Source organism: Apostichopus japonicus, chromosome 16, assembly GCF_037975245.1.
Source record: "Apostichopus japonicus isolate 1M-3 chromosome 16, ASM3797524v1, whole genome shotgun sequence".
NCBI lineage: Eukaryota > Metazoa > Echinodermata > Holothuroidea > Aspidochirotida > Stichopodidae > Apostichopus > Apostichopus japonicus.
Genome location: NC_092576.1, coordinates 18,123,516 through 18,147,610, shown reverse-complemented (window position 1 = coordinate 18,147,610; position 24,095 = coordinate 18,123,516). Strand labels below are relative to the sequence as shown.

The 24,095-nt window shown below is 36.5% G+C and overlaps 1 protein-coding gene across 4 annotated transcripts in view; it reads right to left on the bottom strand.

Annotated features, from left to right (window-relative positions):
* LOC139982714 (serine/threonine-protein kinase Nek3-like) overlaps positions 1 to 24,095 on the bottom strand; it is a 65,403-nt gene that overhangs the window by 14,184 nt on the left and 27,124 nt on the right. For 3 of the 4 annotated variants that reach the window (XM_071995784.1, XM_071995787.1, XM_071995785.1), the window contains 8 exons: positions 11,005 to 11,138; positions 9,627 to 9,656; positions 8,685 to 8,748; positions 8,161 to 8,202; positions 7,560 to 7,699; positions 4,572 to 4,621; positions 4,339 to 4,416; positions 3,628 to 3,682 (listed from right to left, as the gene is read on the bottom strand). In XM_071995784.1, coding sequence (XP_071851885.1) covers positions 3,628 to 3,682; positions 4,339 to 4,416; positions 4,572 to 4,621; positions 7,560 to 7,699; positions 8,161 to 8,202; positions 8,685 to 8,748; positions 9,627 to 9,656; positions 11,005 to 11,138 — 593 coding nt within the window. The remainder of the gene's footprint in view (positions 1 to 3,627; positions 3,683 to 4,338; positions 4,417 to 4,571; positions 4,622 to 7,559; positions 7,700 to 8,160; positions 8,203 to 8,684; positions 8,749 to 9,626; positions 9,657 to 11,004; positions 11,139 to 24,095) is intronic. The other variant, XM_071995786.1, reaches the window with a different exon arrangement.

The following is a 24,095-nucleotide window of genomic DNA, read 5'->3' as shown; positions in this document are numbered from 1 at the left end:
AAAAATTACGGAATATTCTACAGGTGTGCCCTAAACAATGAAGTGTTTAAAAGATACTATAGAAACATGATATGGTATATAATGGGTGACCATTCTAGTTCTCTCACAAATCAGTAGTATCATTTTCATTTTGTATATTTTTTAGAACTGCATGATCAGATTATGTGTAGAGCTATGAAGCCTATGATGTTGTTATATTTTGGCAAATGTCTTTAATTTCTATATCATGATGAAATTATCAATTATTGTAAGACAGACTCAACGACCCCCGGAATGGTGCGTCATGTCCGATGAAGCGAATATTTGGTGCGTTATTACAACTACAATATGTGCGTCAATGCGCCATGCATGGTGTATCCTTTAAATTAAATGTGGTAAATTTTGTCGAACATAAAATGGTGGCATTAACAATTATTGGTGACATTGATTTGTTTATGTTGTCCTTGATTTTATGATTAAACAACGATGATAGCAAACTATCATGTTATGAATGCATAAATATGTGAACAATATCTACTATCCATCACTAATTCAACAAAGGAGCCTGTAGAGCTAGTGTACTGTAGCTTCTTTCTGAGAAGGCTTTTGAGTTTTGAATTAATTTGGAAAACTTAGTTATATCAGTTATCACTTTACACTACAGTTACAGGAAAAGCCGCTACCGTTTTTTTAAGTTACTATACCAAGTTGGGAGTATTATAGGCATACTCTAATTTGGGATAGAAAGAGTTTAAATTACAAAGTGGCTATTCTTACGACTAGTTGTAACAATAATTCCCTTTTACGCATGCACAGTTGCTTTAACGTGGCTATTTTTACGACTAGGAGTACTATTTTTACGACTAGGAGTAACAATATTTTCCGGTTAAGGGTTGGGTTAGGGTTAGGTTAGGGGTTAGGTTTACCCCTACTACATGCGCAGTTGCTTTATTTACTTTACTGCGCATGAATTCGCCGATGTCGTAAGAATAGTTTATAAATAATTGTTACGACTAGTCGTCAGAATAGCCACGGCCTTTAAATTAATGCGTACATTTTTTCTTTGCAAGTGGAGAATCATCCACAGCTAAAGTGGCTATGCGGATTGACAAACAAGTGAAGCAAAGTAAATATCCTAGCCTATGCATATTAGACTTAAAAAAGTAAAAGAACCCAATGCCTTAGTAACTTAATTCATCTTGGAGTTGCTCAGCAGATTCGAGGTTATTTCACCTCTTAAGAACCCATTCTCAGACACAAAGAAAAGACAAAACTGAAATGGCTACACAAATTAGTAGTCAATAACTGAGAATGACCATGCATGCAAATATGCAGTAAATTTTCAAGTTGTCAGACTAATTTATTTGTAGCTAGGAACTCTATAATTGTGCTGGTAAAGTAGAGTAGGACATGAAATCAGTTACTTTATTGCGTATAGGCCCGTCCCTCACGTATCTCATTGCATACTAGACTTACAGTTACAAAATAAATATGCCCATATCAAAAATGCTCTTGACAGGTATAACCACCAAATTGAGGTAGGCCCTCCATGGTGCATAATTTTATAAATATCTGGGCCTGGAGCTAGGCTACAGTAGTCCTACTTTTGCTATTGCTCCGCTCATGAGAAGTTGCATTTCTTTTGAGTTTAATTTTCTTGTGGGGAGATCTCCCTACCAAATCCATATTACACTAATGTAGGCTAAGTCCTATTCCTATTTGCAAAGCTACCGAATCATAAACCAAACACATGATACCACACACTTCCATCCTGATCATGCTTAGTAGGCGAATATAAGTAGAAAAGCATAAATAACACTTCATGAAATGTTCGGCCTAGGCTAGGCTACAGTTTGTACAGCAGCCTGCACTGACACCTAAGCCTTAAAACACCCCAAAACTATATCTCATGGTATAATTCACCTGAAACTATACTTGAAATGGTTGGGTCATTTTGGAGAGAAAATAACTGTAGCTTCGTAGTTTTTCGTGCAATTTGCTCTTGCTGTAGGTTGTCTCATCGTGAAATCGCGTATTTCTTAGGGGTGTCCGAACTTCGCAGTGTTCCAAACTTCGCAACACTGACTATACTACGACTGTACTAGCCTATGTCTCTCGGTGTATTAGTTGCCTTAGTTTGTAGTACTCGTAGTAGTAGGCCTAGCTAGCATGATCTATTGAACAATATAAAAATGAAGCCTACGTCAGACCAAACACTTCGGCCGGAAAACAGTATGCAGTAGCCTAAATAGTAAATATAGAACGTTAGTCGTTAGCATAATTTGCTGACTACCTTCTCGTATGATCTGCCATGCCAGTAAATGCTCCGCGAAGGTAGCATTGGTCATTTTGTCGATCCCCGATCTCTGTTCCAGTAGATCGTTTTTGGAGACCCAATCCACTTACGTAGCACCAGCTCAAGTACACTTTTCATTTCATGTCCGTTTTGTCGCTCACTGCTTTGGCATCGGGACCCACAATAATGCAACCTGTGCCTTCCACCTCAACAGCGCGGCGACGCGGCCGCAATATACACGTTACGTGTGTTATGCTACCACTGCATGAAACTGTGCTATATATTACGTATATTTACATACAGGGTACACTGTACACTGGCAGTATATTACAAATACCGTGTCACGTTATTAACGGTGAACCATCGAAACATATGAAATTGGCCCGCCCTCTTAAACTTTCCTAGCTGAGAGTGTGCTTTTAAACAAAAAAGCCAATGCGTTAGAATGGAAACATGTGCCTCATCCGACTTCTTCTTTTATGACATACATAGACCTGACATGACCATTGACCTCAACCACAAAACAATGTGGGAATTACAGTAACCGGTGAACACACGTACTCAAGTATGAGCTCAATTAAAGTTGCCTTATCAGCCTATAGTAATGACAACATTGTCGGTGTTTGATGTCTATTGATCTCAGATGACCTTTGACATCCAGTAAAAATGAGGGTGATCATATAGTAACTACTGTGCACACAAATACTTAACGTTTGCCTTACCAAGTTCTAGTGTGTACGAGGCAATAACATTTGACTTCTATTGACCTCAGATGACCTTTGACCTCCACCGAAAACAATATGGATAATGTACCTACTATGGTTAATCTTCCTACCAAGTATAAAGCTCACGTGATGTTTTTTTATCAAGTTATCGTGATTACAAATACCAGGTGGAAGGTAAGAGGTTACCTAAAAGGCTTATCAAACCTTATGGTTTCTGACCAAATGGGCGATGTCTTTGACAAAAGTGGTGACCTATAAGACTGTGACTGAAATAGGCGACCGTTGGGACAAAACTAGTACCCTCCTTTTTAACAAAAGTTGACGATGTTTGTGACAAAAGTGGTTGGTGTGACAACAATGGTTGTTGCAACAAAAGTGGTTACCACATACGCCTCTTTAGGAAAATAAAGTATTTGACTTTTTCGTACAACTATATTGAAGTCAAATTCTCAGTTACCCACAGTATTTAAGAGGTGATGAACAATTTCTGTCTGGTCCTACCGTATAATCAAAGAACTGAGTTTTATCTTCGCTCAATTATTGACTAAATGACAAAACATGTATTAGCATTCTCCCTGTTCAACATATGTGGCTTAAGTTGAAAACAAATCAAAGGAATTGACTTACTACAGTTCCAAGAGTACATAAATCGAACAACACTCGACCGACTGCCCACATATCACTGTTAGTAAGAAGAATTGAACAATGTTATTATGATCAGTATGTCATTTGTTGTTGTTGTTGTTGTTGCGGGGGGGGGACAACCAATATGCAAGATGAAGACAGGTAGGCTTATACCATATGTCTTGATTGCACGTATGGTTTTCATGTCACGCAACCTTTCTTTTTGGTAAATTCATTTATAAAAATCATAAAATATTGTTCATAGCAGAATATGATACATGACACTGACCCCCTAGCGATAGTAGCACCTAATAAAGTGTAGTACTGTAAACTAGAGCATCAACGTTTCTTAACTCAAATGCATCCAACTGAGCTTATTCTGAATGAATAAGCATACTGCGGTGGCCTAGAGGCTAAATCTCGGACAATTTGTTAAGAAGGTTTTGTCTCATGGCAAAAGATTAACATAGCTATTTATTTCTCCATTACTCCTTCCAGCTGAACTCAAAATCATATGACCGATGTGAAAATAGAAAGTGAAGACTTACATCGTCAGTGATTAAATCGGAAACAGGTTTACTGATTTTAATTGTCCAGTGTATTTACAGATTTATAAGATCGAATAGGGAATACCCCTGTGTCATTTTTGATACCTCACAACATAAATATAGTTAATAGCAAGCTGCTTAAATCAGAGATTTAAAAAGGGTTTACCTTGAGGAGGTATTGCGGTGACCTTCCGCGCACTCGGGTGATATGTAACCAGGTTTACCATGTCCTAACATTCCGCTTCTGCCAGAAAAACGGGAAGAAAGTAAATTGCTATTTCAGTTAATATTTGAATCATCTGTAAAATTAGTAATTGCTTGAACAAGTATCATGATTGCAAACATTTATATAGGATTCTTGCTTTGGTTGAAGAGAGATTAATTTATAGAAAGACTTACAGCCTGATATCTCCAATCTTAATGACTCCATCTCCTTTTATGAAAATATTCTGAAGGGACACAAAAGGAAACAATTAGACACTCCATGAAATGGAAAATCTCATTCCAACATTTTTCATTTTGATAATCAACTATATGCAAACGTGATTATGTAAACAATAAATGCAACTGGACTCATTATGTTTAAATGTATTTAATTGGCTTTGACTTCAGTATAATTAGCAAACCATCTGATAACTTGTATGCACTGTCGCGTTGTTGTTAGATGATTTTACACGAACCTGTTGAGAAGGGTGCCCTTAGTATGCTGTGATTAATAGTCCTATCAATAACATCACGTGGAGATTAAAAGAACTAATCAGCTGTCCAGTACTAATTAACGGAGGTTCTTAAGCAAGTTGAAGAAACATATTTAATTAAATTATAACTTCAATACACACACCTTTTTGTTGTGTTTTAAACAAGACAGTTGTTAGCAGATAGCAGAAACAAAGTTGTAACTACACTTTGTATCGGTCATTTAGAAGGTTACATTTATTTGAAGTGAAACATTAATGACATTCAAGCATTGCAGAAAATATACGATTTGTTTCATAAATGTCCTTAATGGTTTACTTTTTATATATCCGCAAAATAAAGTCAATTTTATGTCGGGGAATGCTGTAAAAATTATGATATTATTTCCTAAACTAGAATGCAAAAATGAATTGTGGCTTTGATGATGTAACAGGAGCAGTTTTCTTCATTAATCAATGCAATGTATAGTGAGGGTGAACATGATTAAAAGGGTTTCACGAATTGACCCCTGGTGACCCCAAATGACATTTGATCTCCACAAAAAGCAATAGGCTTCTTGTACATAAATGTGTTACTTCTACACATTAACTATGAAGTTAGTCTAATCTTCCCTTCTTGAGATAACGTGTTTACAAGGTTTTCACAATTTGACCCCTGGTGACCCCAAATGATATTTGAACTCCATCAAATACATTATGCTATTTGTACTAAATGTGGTACTTCTACACATGAACTATGAAATTGGTCTGATCTTTTCTTCTTCAGATATCGTGTTTACAAGCTGGGCGTCACAAACGCACTCACACACACCCACACAGGCTCACCCACACACATACACAGGGGCGGGATTTGTGTTGTTAAAGTGGGGGAGGGGGCAAACCTGCCAGTAAGACTATCTAAACGGAGCGCCACCATCAGTTGGCGCGTACCGAACAAGAACATTTTTGGCTTTACAAACCCTCCAGATGGCCGGAAACGGCACTTCCCGAGTGCTCTAAGCTGTATGTCCCATCCTTGAAATATGGATCTCATGTCTGCAATTGTATCTAGATAGTTAATTATCGTTTAAAAATTTGAAGAGGATTAATAGTAGAACATATGGTCAGATGGTGATGTACAACTTTTGTTATACGTCACTATCTAAGCGGAGCGCCATCATCGGTTGGCAAGGAGCGTCGAAATTTTTGATCAAATTTTACCCTTAGATCGGTCAAATGAACACCCATATAGGCTTTAAATTGTATCTAAACAATTAATGAACGTGTGTAAATTTAGGGAGGACGGATAGAAGAACTTATATGGTGATGAACAATTGAAGCTTATACGTCACTATTTAGTTCCAAAATCCTAGTTGAATCAACATACGTCAGATTTTCAGGAAAGAAATCGTGTGCAAAAATTTACCTTTTATGCAAAACCAAACGTAAGTGTTTCATTCATCATCGAGAATAGATCCGAAAACGGAACTCAAAGCCACACATTAGTTTATCGGCCCTACCGAAACTGCCGAGTGCTGTATACTGTAACCATGGATTTAATGTGTTACTGTGTTAGTGCCAATTTGTAATTTACATTATTCGATTTGCATGCATCATTCCAGGATTTCGAGCAGTAAAGTAATTACATCGGCATTGCCATTGCATATTGTTTGAATGACACTTTGATAGAGCTGTTGTGGGGGAATAATTTCAATTAGGGTTGTGCACATTTGTCTGCAAAAACGACAAAAAAGTGAACTAAGGTCTGGGAAAAAGTGGGGGCAAATGCCCCCTCTTGTCCCCACCCCTCCCCCGTAATCCCGCCCATGCGCATACGCCATCATGAATGCACAGGTTACGATTATCATCGAAACCAAAAATGAGCTTTTCGCGGGAACCGTTATAACGACAATGTGATCCACATCTTCCTGAGACGTCTTTCTGATAATAAAATCCACTGATCTCCGTTAACTGTGCTGAGATAAAGTCAAATGTAGCTAAAGGGAAAATAACCTCCCATCGACTTTTGAAATTAAACGTAAACGTCGAATTTGAGATACGAGATTAAAATCACTGTTTGAGACTTGCCAACGGTTTTTCAAATATATGTAAGCTCGAGTGCAAAATATCGTGTCAGTAGTGTATAACTTATGTTGTTGCACACACATTGCCACAAGCGCACCGCTGCTATGCTAGCAAGATTGATACTGAGCCGAAACCACGAGGCTAGCATGTAAACAAACGTGATATGGCTACATCCTAGTGAGAAATATGCGCAAGACTGACCACTCGTATGTAGGCCTACTCAAATGCTGGATTTCTCATTCTAGTGAAAACCAAATTTGTTAGTGCAAGACTGACTACTTGTACGTGCTCAAATGCTTGATTTCTTACACGCTCTATTTGACCTTGCTTATACATTTATTGAAATACGAAGCAAGGAGAGTTTATGTATGACTCTTCTAGTGAATCAAAGGAATGTTTTAATCCGCCCAAAAACAAGTTGTTAAGTAAATGTAAACTACACTGTGAAAAAATTGGAGGCTTTTTATCTGTCATTTTTGTTCTACTTTAAAAATGTGTCTTCCAATAATAAAATTATGCAATGCGGCTATGATAAAAGTTCACCATTAACACGGTGTACTGCATGATAGAATTAACATAGGTTACCAGACCAGACTAACTTCTTGTCATCAGTCAGATGTCAACTCACCTCGGGTTTAATGTTACCGTGTACCAAGTTCTTTCCGTGTATGTACTCTATGCCGTAGCATAACTGTCTCATTACACCTGCGGTGAATTTTTCAATGGGAACCCTCGGGTCTCCAGAAGTTAGAACCTTCGTAAGATCTCCTGTAATAATTAATAAATATTAAATCATATCAAAAGCAGCAGAGTAGATTATCATGTCGAATTTGAGAAAACATCATAGAGAGATTATCTCTAGATATTCACGATATTGGTTGTGATTTTTCTAAGATGTCACAGATTTCACATGTTCACAGGCTTATATGCGCGTGTACCAAAACACCACCACTATCAAACTGCAAAGTGAATTCTTAATAGTAGTAAGAAAAGCAGAACTAAACATGCCTATATGATGTATATGTATTGATGATTTCCACCTATTAGAGACTTCAGTAAAAATAATAAGGTCTTAATTAAAGATCTTTATCTTGATCATTGTTTGTTATATTTGATCCATATTCACATAAAAAGGGATTTGGATTCACAATGTTATTGACAATATTTTCCGTCTAGTAACACTAAACAGTTATTTGTAACACCGATAATTTAAAAGAAGATAAACATACCAAGTTCGCAGTATTCCATCACAATGTACAGCTTTGCCGAAACTACAATAGACAGACAAAATAATTACATTGACAAATCATACTTATGATACGTTTAAAGTTGAAGTTTTACTATATTTGTTGAAATAAGTAAGTTTGGTGATTGTATGACTTCAAACGTTGATTGTTTTCGTGGTGCTGATTTTCACAACATCAACTACTCTTGAACAGAAACCATGTAATATTACTGGTATACAGACTGACGATGCTAAAACTCTTGGGAAGGTTTGTTGTTATATAACACTTAATTCACATTTTATATATTGATCTAGACCTGAGCAGAGTGACATGTGTTAATCTCCTGATTTACTTTGCATGTCAGCGTCAGTTTTCCAGATCCTTACATTTAAGAAAATCGATGAATGTAGAATGTAGAGGCTAATTAAGAGATAATTGACTAATAAATAGATACATTCAGAGATAGCTTTTGTTTTATGATAATGTTTCCAATGAACATAATGCTAGTTATGTCGATAAAAGCTCACCGTCTGGGAAGAAGTCTGAGTAAGACACTACATTATCATGCTTCAATGTCAACAGAATCTGAAACTGTCGATAGATAACAAAAGTTATAGTTTTACATTTTACAGACAACTTCCCCAATGAACGCTGTACGTTCAACTAAACTAAGGGCAATCTAGTATATATTTTTTGTATTGTTTATCAAGATTCATACATAGCGATCATTCGAACCCTGAGGAAAACATTAAACATTTCTTATAACATAGATCAGGATATCATCAAAAGATGCAATGCAAGTATGATAATCAGTTATTCAAAAACATCATGATTACTATCATCGTTATGATCATCATCATGATCAACATGATCATCAGCAGCATCATCATGGTCATAATGATCATCATGATGATCATTATGATTATCATTATGATAATAATGATCTCCATGATCATCATAATCATCATGATCATCATGATCATCATGATCATCATGATCATCATGATCATCATGATCATCATGATCATCATGATCATCATGGTCATGATCATGGTCATGATAATGGTCATGATCATGATCATGGTCGTCGTCGTCGTCGTCGTCATCGTCGTCGTCGTCTTCATCGTCGTCGTCGTCATCGTCATCGTCTTCATCATCATCATCATCATCATCATCATCATCATCATCATCATCATCATCATCATCATCATCATCATCATCATCATCATCATCATCATCATCATCATCATCATCATCATCATCATTATCATCATCAGGACCTGCTTAAATATTATACATAATTGGCACGACCAGTTAACCACATTATGTGCCTTTCAATATATCTTTTATTGTTCATTTGTAAGTTCGTTCACATCGGATATTACTTACATAAACATAGTAATAGCTAATGTTATACCATGCTAATATTTATCATTACTGGCATTAAAATGACTAAGAAACTTTCTTACTTTTTTATCTTTTTCAAATTTGGCTTTCGTCTTCTCGGAAGCATCATCAAAATTGAAAAAAAAAGATTAAGTCAAAAAGCAGAAGCGAGTTAGCTAATCTTCATCATAATAAGGGGTGTTAAAAAATTAAATTATGTATGACATTTTGACTGATTCTTATTACTTAGGTAAACTTGTAGTGGTAAATCTCTGTATACGTAATCAGTCTATTTACAGCCAGCTTATGCCTTTAATTCTAGAATCACTTATTCAAGTACTGTCTCTTATTGTGTGAGATTCGCTGGCTTACTGTGGAGGAGCAAGTTTTGACCAATAATGACAGAAAAACCCTATAATTTACACAAAGTGTATTTAACATTTTACTGGGCAATGTACATTTTTTACATTTTCAAATAGCACACCTGGAAGTTATTAGAAAAGGGAATTAAAACATTGATTTTCGTCTCCTCCATTGATACTTCAATTGATACAAATTTAGAAATTTGTAAACAATGCAACGACCTTTAAGAGCACTCAGGTCAGTAAATGACGTCACTATGATGATCTCCAGATTGTAGTGCACTGTTCAGTACGGAGCTGTAGGCGACTTTCATGTCCACATAACTGTTATATCAGTAAGGAGCTGTACGTGATTTCCATGTCCGCATAAATGTTATTTTAGTTTATCTAGGACGCATTGTTCTTGCCCTATATGAATAATTAATGTCATTTTGATATCACCACGTATGTAAAATATGGATAGAATTTTGCAACGAGTTCTCTTCCACAAGGTCTTGTAGTTCGTTCACCCAACAAGCAAGCAAAATCCTAAAGGTATACACAACGATAAAAGTCGTTTCTAAAACAAAAATTATAATATGCTGACCCCTTCGTGATTCTATTGATATGGGCAATAATGTCTATTTTCTGTCGAACGTTTCCAAATATCGGAATAACTGTTTCGCAAACTGGACGCTTGTGGCAATGTGTGTTTGTGATAACATACGTAATAAGCTACTGAAACGATATTTTGTGCTCGTGCCTACACACATTCAAAAGACCATTGGATGTCTCACGGGGATTTTCATTTCATTTCATTTCTTCCTCTTCGACGTTTAAGTTCAACAGTCGATGAGAGGTTGTTGTCCCTTTTCGGGAGAGTTACCGTGTAAAATTTCAATTTTTATGTCAAAACTGCCTTATTCGCAGTACAGTGCAGTCTTTATTTAAAAACCAAGTTTAGGCCGAATTTTACAGTATTTCCCGACATAAGACTAAATTTATTTTTCAGATATGTAAACAGGAAACCACTGACAACACGTATGGATAAACTAGCTTAATACCTTATATCAACAGTGAGGAGGAAATAGAAGCGGGGGTGGGGGAAGAGGCGGTTTACCTGAACTTTTTCTAGCTCTTTCATCGCGAAAACTTTACCGGCATTAGCTACACTGTAGGTGTTTCCAAATTTACCTTGTCCAATATTTGTTATTAAGCGATAGCCGTGTTGAATGTAAGCTGGCCTAGAGGCTTCTGAAAAAAATAAAGATAGATATCATTTTCTCAAATTCAACTAAGAAACGATTCAATTTCATTTACTTATTATAAAGAATGTCAACTTTTGTTACTGCGTCTCTGTTATCACTCAAATTTCCAAATATATATATATTTCTGTTGCATCGGGAAGTTCCACAAACGTTGCAAAGATTTCTGTAAAAGAAACGAGTTTTCTTTTTGTAAGGTACTAATGATGCCCCGATTCCCTTAGCCTTTACATTTTAATGGAATTCAGGAGATTTGATCGATATTTGTAAGTACAGTAAACAAATGGCATCACTGTTTAATAACCATTGTTTAAATAACAACACATTTTTGATGTCTGACGAAGTAAATCAGTGTCATTAGAATGAGTGCGCCAAACAAACAAAAAAGAATCGACAGATCCTATGTCACGCTTTGCTGTGAAAAGAAGTGTAGTTTAGTAGCACCCAAACTCTCTCGACGTTCCATCCAAATCCCAGTTAGAGTTTGACTACTTGAAGCACAATAAAATGTGTCAATCTATCACGACATTCTATTGTTTAAGACACTCTATATTATATCTAACTATCATAAGAGATAATGTTAAAGGGTTAAAGTTCTTTGTGCAACTCTCAGTGCATTTTGCATATACTGTTAGCTATATGTTAACCGGAGTGGGTGGGAGGGGAAGAGGGAAGGAGAGGGTAGTGGAGAGGTCAACTCAGATACAGTTCTCAATACTGCACTGGTAGGCCTAGCTGAAGAATGAGTTTATTCGTATATTTTAATGGAAGCAGTGGATTCTTCCATACCTTAGAACGGACCACTATACTGAAAAAGTGTAACAAAAAAGCTTTTTGTACGAATCAATGCGCATATATACCAGTACTGTTTAGAAAGTCAACCTGTTTGCGAGAAGCAATCAACTTGCTCCACCCTCAACACTTGTCCCCTTACATCAATACTGTAACCATATGATCATGACAGTTTTACGTAAAGTGAGGTAAAGGAATATGGATAAAGGACATGGTCGAGGATAAATATTGGTAATCGATTAACTGCATAGCATATGTACTATGTACCTGATCTGAACGGAACATTAGCTGAAAAGATTGAATGGAAACAAAATTGTACGTAGAACTCTTAATTGTCAAAATCTGAATTGTTTGGCTTCTATGTAATTTCTCGCACACTGCTTACAGCTCGTTTCAGTTTAGCTTGCTTTTTGCATCCTCCCATTGGGAGGTCGACGACTCATAACGAAACAAATCATTTGTGCAAAGTTGAATCAAAGAAAACATGCAGCAACCATAGCTTATCATTTACAAAAAAATCAACTGGAACCCATTACTATACTCCAGTAAGCTAAAGGGATCTCTTTATTATACAATAAGCACTAATTGTTAAGGTATTTATATGCATGCCTTGTTTGGTACTTTTTAAGAGAAGTTATTCCTATTTGTTCAAAGAATTTTGGCATGCGCATAATGGATAAATATATTTGCAAGCGCATGTTGCTTTGTTGTGGAGACACTTACGATATTGCGAAATAGCTGATTCAAATAGGCGTTTCTACTAAGGTTCATTGAATGAATGTAAACAAAGAATAGTGACTGTTAGCTTGTTTACTTTGTGCCCTGTTTATCACCTACTAGATATAAATAATCATAGCGGAAAGTTCCAAAATATTTCGAAAAAGAAAAGTATTTTATTATGATAACGTAGATAAGAACAGTCCAGTTTACAATAACAAAATCACACACTAGCTGATCCCTTTGGACAACGTACCCTCCCCTCCCAAGAAAAAACAAACAAACAAGAAAACAGGAATTTTGACTAGACTGTACCTAATTATATAGAACATTCAAATATCAAACAAGCTATTTGACGTCAATACACTTCTTATAACTCGTAGTAGCTTCCAACAAAACTTATTCAAGTTTACTGTGCTCTAAATCCGCGATCCGCAAAATTTTAGGCCTACGAGCAGGAGTGTAGGCTGCCAAGACCCTAACATCTTAGAATCGAAATGCATCAAAGCCTGCTGTTACACTGGTGTTAAAAGTATACGTTAAGCGATATCCGTCGAAAAAACTCAAAAAATTGTTCATGAAGCCCGTGTTGCTCCAAGTTTTGAAATGTTTAACTTTAACTTAATTAACTTAATTGAACACTGTCTTGGGGAGGTGGAGGTGTTCTAATTTGGTATAATTAAGGGCGTCGATGCAAAACGTTGACAAATTTGAAAACGTGTTAACTTGTTGGATAACATTTGACCATTCTATACCCAGGAAAATGTAAAATATTGACAATAGGGAGGGATGCGAATATACTGTCGCCACCAACCCCTTGTACGAGCTTGTGTTTTGATACATCAACTAATCAAGCTTAGCTTAGCTAAGCTAAGAATTTATCTTATATATAAACTACATTCAGTAATAATATCCCAGCAATTAGTTATCTGGTCATGATGTACTTATAATTATTTTAATTCAAAACATTTATCAAAACAATGGCAGTGCAGCTAACATGAAACGATATTAATAGAGCATATGTAACACATACCTATTCAAAAACGGAGGACACAACATGTATAAGAATACGAATACATAATCACAATGAATATGAATAAGTATGAATATGTATAAAGTATGATTGATAGAAGGTTATTCAATGTCTAGTTCGAGTAAAGAAATGAAGTTACAAGGGGGTTGGGGTTTTGGGCGGCAAGAGAGTAAAAAGAAGAAGTCGACTGGGAAAATAAACAACAAAAAGGACTATAATGTTGAGTAAATTCATGTGCAAGACATGTTGCTTGTAAGTAGTAATTCAATAATTTGTTTTAATTTTATCTGGTCAAGAGTTCCATCGATCAGTCGAACAGCATATCATATGTAATTTATATGCAACAGTTGTATTATTGGATTAAGTCTATGGACACAGGCAGCGGTAATCACTATAACATAGTATTTATGTTTAGGAAAAAAGGATGTGTATTTTCAATAACAGTATGCAATATGGAAACGTTGTAAAGGTACCGCCTACCACAATACCATATTACAGAGTGGAAGGAGGCGTAAAATTAACTGTGTGGCTATATTAGCCATGTTTCAAAAATTTGTAGTTTCATGATTCACAAAAGACATATCAAAAGGCGTAACGATAACTTAATGTTAAAACATACAATACCGTAGAGTGTATTAACTAGAACATAAACGAGTGTCAATATCAGTTGAGTACTTCTCAGATAAGCCATATGGATCAGTGGTCCGAATAATTAATTTAATTGCGAAAAACTACGAATTCATTTTGCTTCAGTAACAACCAAACTTACCCGAATGTGGAGCCGTGGCCATGATTTATAATCAGGTACTTGGTTTTCAGTTTCATTCAGAAATCTGATATCCTACGCAACCGACTAGGCATATTGGTTGGAAACAATTCTACTAAATCACAGAAGTGCAACGGAATATTTCATTTCACATGTGTGTAAACACCCACACCCACACGCACATGTCAACAAAACAGAGCTAGTATTGTTCGATACAGGTGACAAACACCTACAGTGGAACTAAATCAGTTATTGTAGTGCGTGGTGAAGGTCAAAATTAGACGTTCACATTCAATGGACGGTTCGTTGTTACTGCAACCCATTTGAAGTTATTTCGGTTAGTTCTCTAGCTAGCATGTGCCTGCAATATAAACGAAGCAATAATGACTACAACTATCAGAACCAAGATGTCAATCACGAATTGCAATTGCAATCACTGCAATTGCCTATAGACGGTTGGTAATAGTAATTTATTGAACGTGGAAATGGCTACCCTATAAGTATCTATTTTTAAAATTTTAAAATGTTTTTATACAAATTTACAAATTATCCCCGAATGTCGACCATTAACAATTGAGTATATATGTAGCGACGTTACAACCATGTCCATAATGTCGTATAAATATTGGAAAATTGGGCTTCGTTTTTTCCCATCCTTTGAACTAAAATCTAGATTATGTTGTTGTAGCATTTTTTTTTATTTTCATTGTTATTGACTAATGAAGGAAGCCTGTAAACTATATATAACTTGATAGGTCGCAGTAAAAAGCCTAAATGAGTCAAGGCTAAGTCACATTCTACCCTTCACTAAATTTGAGGCTGACCATGATGAATTGAGACGCACATGACTGTATGTGTCATACATTGTCGCATAAAATGGTTATTAAACGAATATGAAGACAAATTTCATGGTAGTAATAAAACATGCATTGCTTTCGACAAATCAAAGTATGTTAAACTAAAGAACAAACGTTGTACACGCTTTCTTGGAATGTTATAATGTTCTAAGGTCCGAATTAATTGCCTTAAAAAAATAAGTATTTTAAGTATTCATAGTATCAGGAGACCTTCTTCTGAATAAACGTGCTCTCTCAAAGAGAAAGACGTTCTGCTGACGTCTCGCCAATATAATCCTCGTCTCCATCACCATCATTATAGCCAAATCATTTGGACTCTGCGTCGACAAACCACATCTCCATGATGATTAGCTTTACTACATATTATATATCAAGTGATTTTCTTTTCAATTATTATTGACCGACAAGTAAAAGCAACCTGGCTTGAACATTCTTTCGTTTTAAGCTTCTGAAAAAGTGTAACAAAACAGCTTTTTGTACGTATCATTGCGTCTATATACCAGTACTGTTTAGAAAGTCAACCTGTTTGCGAGAAGCAACCAACTTGCTCCACCCTCAACACTTGCCCCCTTACATCGATACTGTAACCATATGATCATGACGGTTTTACGTCAAGTGAGGTAAAGGAATATGGATAAAGGACATGGTCGAGGATAAATATTGGTAATTGATTATCTGCAAAGCCTATGTACTATGTACCTGATCTGAACGGTACATTCGCTGAAAAGATTGAATAGAAACAAAATTGTACTTAGAAGTCTTATTTTCAAATCTGAATTGTTTGGCTTCTCTGTGATTTCTCGCACCCTGTTTACAACTCGTTTCAGCTTAGCTTGCTTTTTGCATCCTCATTTGAAGGTCGAAGACTCATAACAAAACAAATCATTTGTGCAAAGTTGGTACAAAGAAAACATACACCATAGTGTATCAACTAGCTATAGCTATAACAAATGGTTTCCATTATTATACTCCAGTAAGCACAAGCCTTCAGACCCCTTACCTTTCCTAAGGTTGAAACAAACACAACAAATGCTAAAGGAATCTATTTAATGTACAATAAGGACAGCAATGAATTGAGCTTTGGCGTTGAATAGTTTACTAATGTTTGCAATGGCAATTGAATCAAAGTAGGCGTAAGATCAAATACGGTTCATTAAATGAATACAAACAAAGAATAGTGACTGTTAGTTTGTTTACTTCGTGCCCTGTTTATCACCTACTAGATATAAATAGTCTGAGCAGAAAGTCCCAAAATATTTCGATTTTCTTTTTATTAGAATAACGTAGGCAAGCACAGTACAATTTTCAATAACAAGCTCACACACTAACAGGTCACTTTAGACAATAAATAGAGTGAGCAGAAAGTCCCAAAATATTTCGATTTTCTTTTTATTAGAATAACGTAGGCAAGCACAGTACAATTTTCAATAACAAACTCACACACTAACAGGTCACTTTAGACACCCCTCCCCCCCCCAAAGAACAAAGAAAGAACAAAAACGAAACAGAAATTATAACTAGCCATTACATAAATATAAAGAATCTTCAATACTCACACAAGCTCTTTGACGCTGATACCTTTCTTATGTCAGTTTCAAACAAAACTTGTTCAACTATACTGTGCCCTAAATCCGCGGTCCTACAAACAGGAGACCCTAACCCCTTACAATCGAAATACATAAAAGTTTGCTGTTACACTGGGGTTAAAGTATAAATTAGTCGATCTCCTTCGGCTAAACTCTAAAACTGTTGATGAAACCCGTATAGTTTGAAATGTTAAACTTTAATTAAACTCTGTCTTGGGGAGGCGGAGTAGGGGTCTAAGTTGGTATAATTAAGGGCGTCGATGCAAATTGTTGCTATATGTTGCAAACGTGTCAACTTGTAGGGTGTCAAACACTCGACCATTCTATACCCAGGCAAACGTGAAGTTTTGGCAACGGGGAAGGATGCGACATTTGATTTTTAATACATCAATTATTCATAACTAGAGGACAAAACATGTATAAGAAGACATTTCTGTACTGTCTGCTTTTGGGAGCGATTTTTGGAGCGAAAAGAAATTTGTTTTGCAAGCAACGGAACGTTAACTTTATCAAAGGCCGGCACGCGGTTTGGGCGAGTCTTCAATGCATTTAAATAGTTACTGAGACATGCACTTTCGTCCAAATGCTTCAAAAGAGATGCCACCGTACTGCATGGGATTTCCTGTCGGCGGTACTTAACAGCTTGTCAAGTTTTAAGGAACTAGATTGAACTTAGAGTTCCTTTATAGTGAGAGATGCGGCATGAGCGTTCCGAACATTTCAGGTCACGTGGTAAATGTGAATTAATTTGTTTCCATTTGTACGTTTCCGTCATTATACTTTATTTTACTTATAGATTTCCAGCAGCACATACAACAACTCTTTGGCGATTAGAAAGTTACGGGATGTTGCGCTTTTGGGTGCTTAAAATAGGTCGGCGAAGGGATTTATAATGTATCGATTCCCTGCCGATGTCCAACAAAAGAAAATATGAAAGAATAAAGTCAATTACGTCGGATGGAAACCAACGTCCTCGTCGTATGTATTGGCTCGTAATATATATATGACATAAACACTGGCTAAGATTAGGCTAGGCCATAGCGCACAGTTAATCCAGAGTTAGACCTAGGCATATGCTTGTGTATTAAGTCTAGGTTATGCCTAGTCCTGCAGACTGAAATACAAGCATAGGCGAAACATTTCCGCATGGTGCCTGTGTCCTAATATTACTAGACTAGCCTATGCCTAGGCTAATCCAAGAACTCGGCTTTGTAATGCGGTATGTTTCACACACTTAAACGGTGAAAGTAAACGGTAGTGCCAGTGTCGCCTAAATAAGAACAATTGCAGCAGAATAGCCTATCCTGCCCCATGAAAACAGCTTCATGGTCATGCACAAACACAATATCAATACGAAGGCCTGTAAATGTATTTTGAGGTTGTGTCGTTCTCAAAATAGCAGAGAAGGGTATTCTGCAGTAGGTTCAAAGGCTCGACCTGAACACTCCCTTGCGAGCCTTAAGTCTCAAATTTCATATCAATAAGTGTTTAACGTTTATGTCTCGTATCACAAGTAGGTCCCACCACATTCGGATAAAAAGATATACGGCTAAATTATCATTGAGCCCTAGACACACATGAGTCTTTCAAAAGAACACTTCTAGGGTAGTGTACGTGTGTGTTCTTGATGTGAAATTTCGTGGGTAAGTTAGTATTTGTGCAACTAAACTACTGTATGGTGCTCTCATTGGCAACAGCACATTTTGAAGGGTCATGATATTATAAAACAATGAAACCAATAGAATGTTACAGTTGCACAGGTCTCTTTAGAACAGTAATTGTAGTTAATTATAATCCATATTATATTTCAAATTATAATGCATATATTTTAAATAATCATAACTCAGCTCAATTAATTATTTTAACTTGAATTCCTGGTTTGTATTTTACAGACACATTTTCATAATCATCAATTTGACAGTGGACGTGTTGACAGCGGAAAAAAATTGAAATATTCTGCAATATCCACGATCCCCTCTCACAACACAGTAACAAACCCTACTCAAAGAGTACAGACAAAGATGCTGACAAAAAGTCTCAAAAAGGGCATTTGACATTCTGTTTAATGTATAAGCTATATTCAAGGCAAAGAGGACAATCTCATGAAGGAGTCTAGTATCAAAAGTGTTCTTGTGGCTCAAGCGGAAAAATTAACAAGAAATATCTAGTGCCGTATGGCCACAAGCTCACATAAGCTCGTAACTAAATTCATTAATGCTCGATTACACTTCTTCTGCAGAAGAAGCATCATGAACGTAAAAACAAAGACAGAAAAAAAGGCTTGAGCTAGGTAGCAAATGCACGACAATGCGCAAGTTTGCAAAGAAAGTAAAGTAAAGTAAACTTATTTTGGAGAAATATTTCATTTTCAATACACGTCAGTTAACATTTTTCTGACTAATTAGCTTTGATGAGTTTGGAGCAGTTCTTTGTAAACAACAGATACTGTTATTCATTAAAGAAGGGTAGTATTTGCCATTGATTTTGTGAACTTCATTTGGGCCATTTCATAGTGGGGGAGGGCTGGATGGGTGAGGGACATATTCACTGTTCCATTAATAATGCAATTACAAAATATCCAGTGTGCGATTTCTTTTCACCCAAGCTCCTAGCCACGGCGAAGTATTTGTGATCTATTAAACTGTTGTGCTATATAAATTCATCGTAGGCAGAATGAAAAAGAACATTAGCCATGTTTTGTACATTGTAAATATGTAGTAGAGCAACGACTTTAAGTTTTGGTAACTTTCAACCAACCACACCTTTCCTTATCCATCCCAATACATTTATCCCACAAAAAATGAACCCTCCACTCCCATTTCCCATGTAGTCCCAGTATAGAATTTTGCAAATGGGAAGTGTACTACCGTTTTAAGCTACTATAAAGAAAACTATAAAGAACGGTAACCACCACCCTCTACGCCATCCCCTGTGTCACTGGTGAGGTCGAACTACGTCACTAACTGGAATCTCGTTGTAAAAATCATAAGTAGAAAGGGATATTCAACTGCACTTTAAAACGTTTACATCATTAGTTCATCTACTAGGGACTGGGCTTTCATTAAGCATCAGTGGAAACAATATAACTTCAGTTCGTTACCCCTTTTCTCAACCATGTACAGTATACACTATCGGGACAAAGACGCTTAAAGGATCGTCAATTACGGGGGGGGGAGGGGAAAGAAACAACATATTTTTTGGTTCGGAATTTCTTCCCCAAAGTAAAAAACTATCTTCACCGAAGTTGTCAAAATGCATAAATCAGAAATACCTTGATAATTTACGTTTCAACAGGAATTTGAGACTCCATATCTCTCTCTCTGACCCTCCCACTCACCCCAGCCACGTAATACGGAAAAGTTCAATGTAAATCAAATTTGTCATCAAACTTTATGTAATTGCTACAAAAATTAACTTGAACTGCTGTTACTTAGCCTAATCTGTTGTACAGAGTAAGTGGGACACCCAGCAAATGGAAACAAAATGGCGTCCAAATCTGAGTTGTTGCAACTCTTAGTAAATGGAAACAAAATAGCGTCCAAATTTTAGCTGTCGCAACTCTTAGTAGAGAAAAAACTTGAATTAGACCGATGTAACAGGGCCCTCGATTTATTTTTGTGTAGTTTTGGCATCGAATAAACATAATCTGGAAGGCTCTCTTCACAATATAAAATCGTACCAACCAAGCAGGGTCATGTGGTAGCATACTCTATATAATTTCCCTCTTCACTTACACACTAAATCGTCAAAGTAATGCGGTCTATAAGTCATTGAAGAAATCCTCACTAGTTAATCCCTACGCATCACTGGATAGCTGACAAATTGGCCATTCATGGCACCTTCACTTTTTGTGTATCATGATCTTGAAGATGTTTCGCTATTATACGGCTAGGATACTTGTGTCCTGTCGTCTGGTACTTAGGTCTATGCAAATTGCGTTCAGTCATTATATGCTGCATTCGTTTCATCTGCATCTCATTGTTTGTAAGAAGTTTGCATATTTTGAATTAAAATTTGCGGCATTGACAAAAATGTACGAGTAAGATTCTTTTTGGAATATACAGTAGCGTTACCATGATATTGTGGCTATCAGATCATGGTATTATTTGATGTAGAATACACATTTCGAAAAATATTAGAGATAAATGCTACAGGGACCACGTCACCTGACCCTCCATGGTCTGTACGTTCTTTTTGTTCGCGGGTCTTGTAATGTATAATTGGTCCCGGCTTATGTATACGTCGATGGTTAAAGGGAGCTCTCAGTTACGCATTTCTTAATGTCAATAGGATTAAAACTGGCATGGATAGAGTCTCATTGTGCAAGAAAGGAATTTTGTAAACATTAATGAGCCACAAGTAGATATTAACACATTAATATATTATTCGGTTCATTGTGACGGAGTAAGTATGTTTAATATTCATATTCCAGACAAATAGCTAGGTTTAAGTGCAGTAGGGCGATGAGGAAGAGTTTATTATAATAACCAATATCCTGGAGCATTCGTGTATTTATATCAAGTTTGCAGTGCCTCAATATTTGATTTCATGAAGAAAATGTCATGTACTGCAGAAAGCCATGGGTTTTGCTTTCATTGTTTCCACAACATAGTTGTCACGAGTCACGTCATTTTAAGGTTGCGTCGAGCCATTGTCAGTGATTCGCCTGAGTAGATTCACTGTATGATCCCCACGGAGTTAAAGTTTAAATTATTTAAGGCACTTCACTTTTGATATATAGTTACAAGAGTCATGACTCGTGACACATACAAATATAGACACACATGGTGTCCAGATTCCATACCATACGTTATGCTCACACAGACGCGTTTCACAATCAGACTGAGGACCCCATTGCTCTGCCTATTGTTCAAATCACGTACATAAACCTTAACCTAAACAATATAATTTGTCTGAGGACGTGGGCCCGGGATTCTTTTTAACGACGTATGATCGGTAATGGTCAGAATAACAAAAACAAGTACACACACGCCGGCACTCATATACATTGTAAAGCTGGCCGGTGGTCAACATAGAAGTTGTACAAGAACATAAGGAGAGAAGAAGCCACAGAGGAAGAGGTAGTTTGTTTGAATTTGCGTCAAGTATATTCAGTAAGATAAGAATTGATTCGGTGATTGTAATCCAGGAGCGTGCAGCGTTACCTTAACTTAAGAATGAAGTTTCTGAAGAGTAAATTACCTTGATCAAGTGAGAAATTTATTCTCTGAAGAATAAAACCTATGGAACGAGTGAGAAGTTAACAAGTTAATATTCTCACGAGTAAATATTCTCACGAGTAAATATTCTCACGAGTAAATATTCTCAGTTGTAAATGTTCTCACTAGTAAATGTCCTCACTAGTAAATGTTCTCACGAGTAAATGTTCTCATGAGTAGACCTATACGGGTGAGAAAGTAACTAAAAACCGTAAGAAGTACAAGGGTGAATTAATGATGATATCCCTGCTGAGCAATTAACGATTATTGAATTAATCACACAATTAGAGTGAATTGACTATGATTTATCTGATTGGGCAAACGTCGGCAGCTCGATCGCTAGCTTTAAGTCAGCACAAATCTGGTTAGTATAAACTATCTGGCCACACAGTTATTGTAGTACACTTAACGTCCCGCTTCAGATAATCCCTAGCCTAGATACGAATAAAGAATTTCCGACGGAATGTTTTAGAAATCCAACTACAACGTTACCGTAGCCGTAGCCGTGCAAAAAAGCACATCTCATTAATACATCAATTATTTGAACAAACCTAACCAGACTTTGTCAACCTAGGACAACTCTGGTCGAAAACATGTACTGACACGGTTTTGCTGATTAAGCAAATCAATTAAACTCCAATTACACCCGATTATCAACGCTTTATCAGTTAAAACTGGGTACCCGTTAATCAGTTAAAACTGATGTGTGTTATAACTTCTTAACACGGGATACATTTACCAGTTGCTACTGAGAACTTGAACTTACAAACAGAAAATACTAACACACAATCCTATGTATATATAATGACTGACTTGACTAACCAGACCACTATAAATGTTCCGCCAATAGTTTCGTCCATATTTTAACAGAAAGTTGTTGGCACTTTACTGCAATACACTTAAAATCTGCAATTTGAACCTTTCTTACAAGGTATATTTACTAGTCAAACATAGGGACAGTCGTTTAGACTCCGAAACATGCATTAGTTGAAACAGCCTTTGAGTAATGAATTCATCTGTTAGTATCTTTTTTCACAGTAGCATCTGCTGACAGTTCTAACATGTGTTACTGTGTCACAACACACTTCAATGTAATGCTGATAAACGGTTGTCTCTATTCACAGTACAAACTGATCAAGCCATTTACATTGGGTGGAAGTTGCCGTTGGTACCTAAACTGTTCACTCATACATCACTGATGGGACTAACCTAGATTATTTGTTGTCTTACTCTTACAATGGGCCTCTGCTCCTGTCGAAGTGAATTGAATGTGTAGCAAGTGGTATGACAGATATATAGTAAATCAATAAAGAATAACACACCAGAAAATTCCACTTCACGATCGGCTTCGTCCTTTTTTGGGACTCATCAGGCGAAGGTAGGAATCGAGCCCCACATCTTTGTGTCACGAACCGAAGTCCGTACCACTCAACCACAGTGATTCTACTGGTGTGTTAAAGCGTATAAATTGGCTTTGAATAACTGATATTAAGGGCATATTACCCAAGTAATATTATTGTACAGAATGCATCCCTGGCGCTTTGAATCTGACAATTTTACACAGAATAACCACTCTTTATAGGTAAGCCAAGCCTAAATAAGAATTGAATGTGTAGCAAGTGGTATGACAGATATATAGTAAATCAATAAAGAATAACACACCAGAAAATTCCACTTCACGACCGGTTTCGTCCTTTTTTGGGACTCATCAGGCGAAGAAAGGAATCGAACCCCAGATCTTTGTGTCACGAAAAGAAGTCCGTATCACTCGACCGCAGTGATTCTACTGGTGTGTTAAAGCGTAAAAAATGGCTTTGAATAACTGTCATTATATATATGCCCGTGGTTCGAATCCCAGTGGAGGCTAAAAGTTTTTTCACTGTTCTTGATTTTCCAACTCATTACGATTTTCATTTATATATATTCATTTGCCTTTGTCGTTTACCTCCATTGCATTAACATAAAGTCTGTTCAAA